Source organism: Physcomitrium patens, chromosome 15 (assembly GCF_059467195.1).
Source record: "Physcomitrium patens ecotype Gransden chromosome 15, ASM5946719v1, whole genome shotgun sequence".
NCBI classification, from domain to species: domain Eukaryota; kingdom Viridiplantae; phylum Streptophyta; class Bryopsida; order Funariales; family Funariaceae; genus Physcomitrium; species Physcomitrium patens.
In genome coordinates this window covers 11,435,487-11,444,633 of record NC_143424.1, presented here as the reverse complement: position 1 = coordinate 11,444,633, position 9,147 = coordinate 11,435,487, and the positions used below count along the sequence as shown (strand labels likewise).

The window sequence follows — 9,147 nt, the reverse complement described above, 5'->3', positions numbered from 1 at the left end:
TATATCAATTTTTAATTTTTTTAACATGAATAAAATTACAAGGTATTTTTTTTCAAACGACTTAAAAATTTAAAAATTCAATCAATAAGATTATCAAGTATCAAGTATCTTATTGATATCATCTTTTAAAAACAACATTCTAATTTATATAGCTATGGTGTTAGGACTAAACATGAAATCAAAAAAACTTCTCTTAAAAAATATTAGCCAAATCTAATTTACAAACTTATCAATTTAGAAACATAAAATAACTTTAGCTCTTAAAAGTAAAATAAATAAATTAATTGATTATTCAATCACTCAATTTGCCAAGCTCGTCAAGCTTGAGCAACTATTCAAATTAAGTATTATTAAAGAAGAAGGATTTCCTAATTCATTTGGCAAACTTGTCAACCTTAAGCAACCACTCAAATCAAGTATTGACAAAATAGCAAGATTTGCCATTTCTTTAGGCAAGCTTGTCAAGCTTGAGCAACCACTTAAAGAAGGTGCTGTCAAAGAAGAAAGATTTGTTAATTCATTTGGTAAGTTTGTCAAGCGTAAGTAACCACTCAAATCAAGTCTTGTCAGAGAAGAAAGGTTTACCAATTCATTTGGCAAGCTTGTCAAGCTTCAACAATCTTTCAAATATAATTCTTCCAAAGAAGAAAGATTTACCAATTCATTTTGCAAGCTTTAGAAGCTTGTGCAATCACTCAAATTAAGTCTTTTCAAAGAAATAAGATTTGTCAATTCATTTGACAAGCTTATCAAGCTTGAGCAATCTCTAAAATACAACTCATTCACAGAAGAAAGATTTGCCAATTCATTTGGTAAGCTTGTCAAGCTTAAGCAACCACTCAAATAAAGTACTGTCAAAGAAGAAAGATTTGTCAATTCATTTGGCAATCTTGCCAAGCTCGAGCAATTACTCAAATTAAGTTCTTCCAAAGAAGAAAGATTTGCCAATACATTTGGCAAGCTTGTCAAGCTTGAGCAACCACTCAAATCAAGTGTTGTCAAAGAAGAAAGATTTGCTAATTTATTTGACGAGCTTGTCAAGCTTGAGCAACCCCTCAAAGAAAGTCTTTTCAAAGAAGAAAGATTTGCCAATTCATTTGGCAAGCTTACCAAGCTTGAGCAACCACTCAAATCAAGTGTTATCAAAGAAGAAAGATTTGCCAATTCATTTGGCAAGCTTGCCAAGCTCAAGCAATTACGCAAATTAAGTTCTTCCAAAGAGGAAAGATTTGCCAATTCATTTGACAAGCTTGTCAAGTTTGAGCAACCTTTCAAAAAAAGTCTTTTTAAAGAAGAAAGATTTACCAAATCATTTGGCAAGCTTGTCAAGCTTGAGCAACCATTCAAATCAAGTGTTGTCAAAGAAGAAAGATTTGCCAATTCATTTGGCAAGCTCCTCAAGCTTGAGCAATCTCTCAAATACAATTCTTTCAAAGAAGAAAGATTTGCCAATTCATTTGGTAAGCTTGTCAAGCTTGAGTAACCTCTCAAAGAAAGTCTTTTCAAAGAAGAAAGATTTAACAATTCATTTGGCAAGCTTGCCAAGCTTGAGCAACCACTCAAATAAAGTGTTGTCAAAGAAGAAAGATTTATCAATTAATTTGACAAGCTTATCATGCTTGAGCATCCACTCATATCAAGTATTTTTAGATATGTTAAGTTTGTCTATTCTTTTGATATTTTTTTTAAAGTTTTGTTATTTAGTATTCTCATGTTTGTTAAATTTTTAAGGTTTTTAAAAGCTTTTTGTATTACTTTGATTTCAATAGATCCATCTAAATCAAGTCTCATTAATGTACTAGTTGTAAATAGTGTTTCAGGTAGTATTTTACTAAAAATAAATCCTATTAGACTCAATATTGTCAATTCTTCAAATACTTTCCAAAACTCATTGTTGCATATAGCAGAGGGTAGCTTTATTATGTTGTTATGATACCTAAAAAAATGAGGGTAATAATCATCTTTAAGAAACAAAACTTTTAATTTGTTTGTATTTTTTACTAATAATATAAGTATTTCAAAGATATCTTCACTTTGCTCTGTATCAATGTTACATATAAGTATTCGTAGAGAGCGAAGGAATAATCCTTTCATAATAAACCTTTTCAAGATATCTTTCATATTGTAATAAAAAATTATACCTTCCAACTAATCAATATAACAAAAAAATAATTAGAAATTACAATTTGTAGCTTTATCAAATACTTAAACTATGTATAAATCTTTCCATATTTCATATTGCAATACACAAGTAATATAAAATTATTCTTAATAAAAGTTAAAATATCATGTATTCTATTTTGTTTAATTATTTATTTTATGTTATTAATTGTATTCAAGTTATTCTACCACTATTTGAAAGTATTACCTTTGTTGTTATTCCATACACTGGAATCATACTTACATTCCAAATTCGTATGTCTTTATATTCTTTTTCTTCTTCAACAATCTTTTGTCCTATATCTTGTAATTGATCATGCACTTTTATTACTCTATCTTTTTCTATTTTAATCATTGATTGATGAACCAACATATCCAAAATAATACTTGCATCTTACTTTTCAGCTCCACTTTTCTTGTTGGTCCATATTTGTATTATGGTTTCTTTCATTGTACCACTCCAATTCACATTATTACAAAAAAAGCAACATATATCCAAAAACATATTCTTTTCCTCAACTTTTAAGGCATCAAAACTTATCTTCAAAACAATCCATAGCTTATATTTACTATCAATTTCATCTCCATTCAAAGGTCTCCCTCTTCTTAAATTTTGCAAAGCCCTTTTCCAACATCTCAACCTCTTTTATCCTCCTAAAAAGGACCTCAAAACTTTCAAACTCAAGGGTAGTCCATTACAAGATCTTACAATCTCTTTGCCAACCTCATTAAGTTCTTTAGGCAATTTATCACCATCCCAACAAGAATAAGCTATAAACAACTTCAAACTTGCATCTTCGTCTAATTCTTGAATATCAAATTTATGAAAATTTGTATGGTAGTCTTTTACTACCTCCCAATTTCGAGTTGTCACAATTAATATGCTACCTTTATTAGAATGTAGAACATCCATTAGTACTACATCATTAATTTGATTCTTGTCATTTATATTATCCAAGACCAACATGAACTTTTTGAACATCAATAATTTTTTCATCATAGCTTGTGCTTCTTCTAAACTCTTTGGTTTGGATTGAAAGTGGACTTGGTCCAAAACTTTGCAAATTATTGAAAGACCATTATCCTTCTTTTGAAGTTGATTAATTTCTATAAAGCATGATACATTGAACATGAGTCGCATGGTATCAAATGTAGTCTTTTCTAACGTAGTCTTTCCAATTCCATCTATACCAACAAAACACAATGCATTTATTCCATTCATGCATAGATGTTTGATGTTTGACAAACATTGTTCTATACCCATTAAATTGTCTTCATAATCATGTCCCTATTTAAATAATCAAATCATAATGTTAACAAAATATATAATTTACATCAGAATTTCTAAAATAATAATCTAACCACATATTCATATTTAGACAAAACATCATTAAAATACACATATTTGAATGTGTACATCTTGAAATCAAACAAACCAATGCAACATATATATCACACCAAATTTCAACTATAAAATTTACCAATGTATCATTAACATGTAAATCTTTTGATTTACTTCTTTCTTGTTCTTTCTTGAATGCTCCAAAATGAGGTGTTTTGGCTACATCAACTTCCACCAAGTATTTTTGCTTCAATGTTGTGAGTCTCTTGCAAATGTTTGCAAAACTAGGTCTTTTGGAAGGATTCAAAGTCCAACATTTTTCAATCAATTTACTTAAATCTTCACAATTTGAAGGTAACTTTGGTCTTTCACCTTTTTCAATCTTTTTCAATAATTCTTTTGTAGTATCAATGCCATCAAATGGATCTTCACCTGAAAGAATCTTAGAACATATCATTGCAAAAGAATATAAATCTGCTTTAAAAGCACACATCTTTGTTGATTCCATTATACTTTTTAATATCTCTAGAGTTGTGTATCTTAAAGTCCCATATATATATATATATATATATATATATATATTTTCTTTAATTTTTGGATTCCTATCCATATTGATCTTTGAACAATCAAAATCAATCAACTTCACAACAACATAATAAAAACCATTACTAGATTTACCATCACTTATAACATTAAGTAGTACATTATCTGGCTTTAAACCTCGATGTACAATTTACATGTCATGTAAATAACACATTCCTCTTGCAATTTGATAAATAACATCAATAAGAAAGTAGTATGGCATTGCTCTTTTTGCCTCCAATATGTTGCTCAAATTTGTTTGCATCAATTCCATCACCAAGTATACTTTTTCCTTTGAATTATTCATCTTTGAAGACTCTCCATTCTCATTTGTATTACTTTTGGTAGCATAATAATATTTGATCAAGTTTGGATGGCTTGTGCTAGCTAAGATACCCACTTCTTTCATGAACATATTATTCCAACCAACATCCATTATTTTTGTTGCAGTTGCAAGTCCATACCACTTCGAGTTATAAACTTTTCTAAATGAACCCTTATTTATAATTTTTCCAAGCTCTAAACTTTTGATATCACTTGATACTTCCAAAGAATCTATTTTTCCACCTTCTACTTGCCACAAGTTCTCCAATCTTGTTGATAAATAGTTTGCCAAGCCATGATCTTTAAATTGAACATCTTTACTTTTATGGTCCAATCTTTTGTGAAGTTCTTCACCATCATGTTTCACTTCTTTCTAAGTTGAAACATCAAACAATACAAGTGTAATATCCTCCATCTTTTTTCGACACTCCTTTGATAGTAGATGGATTTCCATGTCATAACAAGACTTCAAGTCCCATAATAACTCTCTAAATATTTCTTTGTTTTCCAGTTGAAAGATACTTGCTTCACACTATCGTTCTTGTGCACAAGCTTTTATCAACTTGTATATCCTCAATGTTGTATATTAAAATTCGTAAAATAAAATTTTATACTTACTTCTTTTATTGCTACAAGCTCTCAAGCCTTCAAATACTTTGATAACATGGCCAAGTGGTTTGCAAATATTTGTACATTGTTTTTTATTCAATACAACTTTACTCTTCAATAATACCTCCATTTCTTGATTGTAATCATGGAATTGAGTAAGCATATCTCCAATATCTAACTTCTCTTGCTTTGAATGCAACTCCAATATCCTCCACAAACTTGTTACAAAATTCCATAGCAAGTGCAAATCCCAATGTACAACAACTAAATAAAAACCTCCACATTATTAAGACATGCTTCATAAACATCTTTACAAGATAGCCCATGGAAAATATTTGAATAATATGTATAATTCATCTTCATCACATGAATAAAACCTTAGTACACATATTACAACATTTCAATAAATTTTGATCACCAAAAAATTTAATATAACAAAGATGTTACTAATAAACTTCATGTAGACTAAATAAATCTTTAATTACATTTGTGATTTTTTTTATTAACTTTTTCTTATCTCTTATTATTTTCTACATAACAAGTATTTCTATATATATTTATATATATATATATATATATATATAAACATTCATCTCAAATGTCTCATCATCTACACAAAATCAATATGAATGATGTTCATACCTCAAAATAAAACTAACAATTGATTCTTGAGTACACTCCTTTGTTTACTCATGCAACCATAGATTTTTGAAATATTCTTTGATTGCCACAAAACCTTCACACAATGACAATACACATGTTAAAAAACTAATTTATATATAAATTATTACAGATTCTTCAATCAAACAAAATTGATTCATATCTTTGATAAACATTAAACTAGAATATTATTTCATTATGCCATCCATCTTTCAATAATTATCTAATAACACTAATTCTTGACATTTTATTATAAATTTGATATGACATAAAACTACTTTGTTCAAAATGTCACCTCCTCTTAATAAGTTTATAAGCTTTTTTTCTCTAATCCTTTGTGTTTTCTAAATCACTCATTATACAAATGACGCAAATAAAGTAATCAATCAATGAAAAATCCACCCTGTGTAAATCTTTGTAGATGAACATGTATGAACAAGTTTGAAGATGTTCTCACCATATTCCAACATGAAGAACTCTCTCGTCCTTTAAATCATTCAAATCAACTCCTATCTCACAATTCGACGGCACCCAAGATACAATTGTGATATGCTGTTCAATGCACCGTCATCTTCTTGCCAATCCTCATCCCTAAATCCCGAATTTCAAAAATAACAAACAAATACTAAATACACATCAACGTAAGAATGCTAGACAGCCCAAGTCCATAGCAAAAGATTCGAACTTCAGCTAGATTATTATCATAAGTATCTACAATATTCAATCTTCTTCAAAACCCAGAACCTCTTGATTGTTCCCGCGTTTACATGGGATACACCAAACATGACCTTACGAACGATCAAGCCTATTGTCTGGCTTCCAGGCATCACCTCTAGCACCATACTTGAAACACAAAAAGCCATCATAACAATCTCGGAACCAAAAAAGAAAAAAAAAAAACCACATGACTACCTACCATCTATGGCTCCTCGCTCTCACGTTGTTTGCATGCGGCACAAAGATGTCACGGCATCATGTCTACAAGCGCAGATTCGAGTAATTCGAAGCGAGGAGAGAGCACAAGGCAGCGAGGGTTTTGCTACGAGAGGGCGAAGGGAAGTGAACAAAAGTACTAAGGGGGCAAAGATGTGTGGTGTACTTGAAACCCTAGATAGTATGAACAGAACACTCATGGGTTGTATCATCCAAGGGACGAGAATGAGCCTACTAACAAACAACGGTGTACCAAAGACAAACATCCAAATTAAGTGTAAATGAAGATAATTTACAATAGTTTAGTCAAATGTGAAATGTATCACGATTAGATTTTTGACTGAACTAGTTCTAAAAATAAACCAGATTATGTGATGTAAATTAACTGGTAAAATCAAGGGGGATAAGGGAATTTATGCAAACAAGGGAAAGTAACGCGCTTTCTCACCTTAGACTACGACACCAACTGCTGGAACAATCCTTCGCTTGTTGCTGGAGTTTAACATCACTAGTATTTGTAGCAATCCAATATTTGACAATTGATCATTGCTTCTCTCATAAGTTGGTTGGATAATCCAAGGAGCGAAGGGGCAGTTGACCACTTGAATTATTGCCAAAAATTTTCGTTCTAATTCCAATTTGACTGATTCTGGGGTCGTCGGGAAGCTAAGATGGAGAGGCTCCAACACGAGGATTTCTACCTCAAAATCCAAAATTCACCAATGAATGCAAGAGACTAGTTCAAGCAAATCCGAGGTGACCCAATAATGAACCTACTATGGTGTACCTTACTGTATTCAGCACTATACACACACAGGGCTTACAATATCTACTCAACATCAGTATCAGAAGTAAGCTAAAAAAATATAACAAAGGATTCACCCGGCTTGGGTGACCAACTGCATGAAATAGAAGATGGTGAGATAGAAGCGGAAAAAAACACAAGAAGAAAGGAAAAAAAAAAAAAAAAAAAAAAAAAAAAAACTAGTATCCAGGATCGCCTTTCCCGTTCTTCTGTCTATCACATGCTTGCCCAGGACGACGTTATCTGATAAGTGTCATTCCAAATTGGACTTGTTGTCGATGGTGAAAGACGTGGCCTTCCAAAACGTATTACAAGTGAATGGAAGCTTGCACTCGTTGGTTGGTTCGGACAACCGCAGTTATGCTTCAGGTATTCCTCTTCAAAGGTGAAAGTGCTGTTTTTTGCTACTTTTCTCAGATATTCGTGACACTTAGCTCTTACAACAGAGATTCCTGCAGTCGTTCCTATGTCATCCTTCTTGTTGTGATTGATCGATGATACTGGAGAAATTTCTTATCTCGAGGCAGCTGATGCGTTGACTCTGATAATAAGTCTGGTGAAGTTTGTTGGGAGGTTACCAAATCTGAGTATGAAGTTCTTCGGATAGCTCAATCAAGAGCATTGCAAGTGTAATGTAATCTTCGACTAAAGTTCTGTATTACCTGCAGTGGAAGAGCTCCAGGTCAGATCTTCTGTTGAGAACACTAAGTCTTTCAAGATATATGACACAAAAAGATTGAGAGCATTAAGTCCTTCAAGACATATGACACAGAGAGATTGCAACCGTGAGTTAAAGGAAGCTCAATCCTCAAAATGGACTAAGAATCTTCGTAGATGAACAAGTTTGAAGATGTTCTCACCATATTCCAGGTTATAGAAGACTTCTGTCCTTAAAATCATTCAGATCAGCTCCTATCTCGCAATTCGATTGCACATAAGCCTAGCCAGGATACAATTGTGATATGCTGTTCAATGCGCCATCAACTTCTTATCAATCTTCATCCCTGAAGCGAGAATTTCAAAAATAATAAACAGAGAAACAAATACTGAATACACATCAATGAAAGAATGCCAGACAGCCCAAGTCCATAGCAAAAGATTCGGACTTCTGCTAAATTATTATCATAAGTTACAGTATCTATAATATTCAATCTGCTTCAAAATCCAAAACCTCTTGATTGTTCACGCGCTTGTATAGGATATGCATAGAAAGCCATCATAACAATCTCGAAACCAAAAGAAAGAGAAACCAAGGGATTACCTATTGTCCGCAGCTCTTCGCTCTCACATTGTTGGTATGCGGCACAGAGATGTCACGGCGTCATGTATGTAAGCGCAGATTCGAGTAATTCAAAGCGAGAAGAGACCAAACTGCTGGGAGGGTTTCGCTGCGAGAGGGTGAAGGAAAGTGAACAAGGGGACGAAGGGGGTGGAAGATCTGTGATGGGCTTGAAACTCTGGACGGCTCGGATGAAAAGAACACTGATGGGTTGTATCATCCAAAGGACGATAATGCACCTTCTAACAAACAAACAATGGTGTACTCTGTGTGTACATGATTCTATAGTTTGTCAATTTGATACCAATTGGCCTAAGCCTACGTTGCTCATAATAAACAATGAGCAACAGAAGCAAAGAAGAATCCTATTTGGTTTTTGATTAAGTGTGAAGGTAACATTGAAGGCACTGTATTTCTTTGTAGTCCAAAGTGAGGCAACAATTATGAATTGCT

At 32.3% G+C, this 9,147-nt stretch overlaps 1 protein-coding gene and 1 long non-coding RNA gene across 3 annotated transcripts; both read right to left on the bottom strand.

Annotated features, from left to right (window-relative positions):
• On the bottom strand, nt 1–1,593 carry LOC112291997 (uncharacterized; the record flags this gene model as incomplete). Its single annotated transcript, XM_024540059.3, has 1 exon — nt 1–1,593. A coding segment is annotated over one exon (918 nt), but the record flags the coding sequence as incomplete, so codon positions are not given.
• Nucleotides 1,594–2,743: 1,150 nt separating this feature from the next.
• On the bottom strand, nt 2,744–8,823 carry LOC112291998 (uncharacterized). Of its 2 annotated transcripts, none has more exons than XR_002972569.3 (6): nt 8,677–8,823; nt 8,276–8,419; nt 7,059–8,077; nt 6,135–6,268; nt 5,660–5,753; nt 2,744–5,394 (listed from the first exon to the last, which is right to left on the bottom strand). It is a non-coding gene; the product is annotated as an uncharacterized LOC112291998 (long non-coding RNA). The 2 variants fall into 2 exon arrangements; XR_002972570.3 differs by having other exon boundaries at nt 2,744–5,374.
• Between the last annotated feature and the right edge of the window lie 324 nt (nt 8,824–9,147).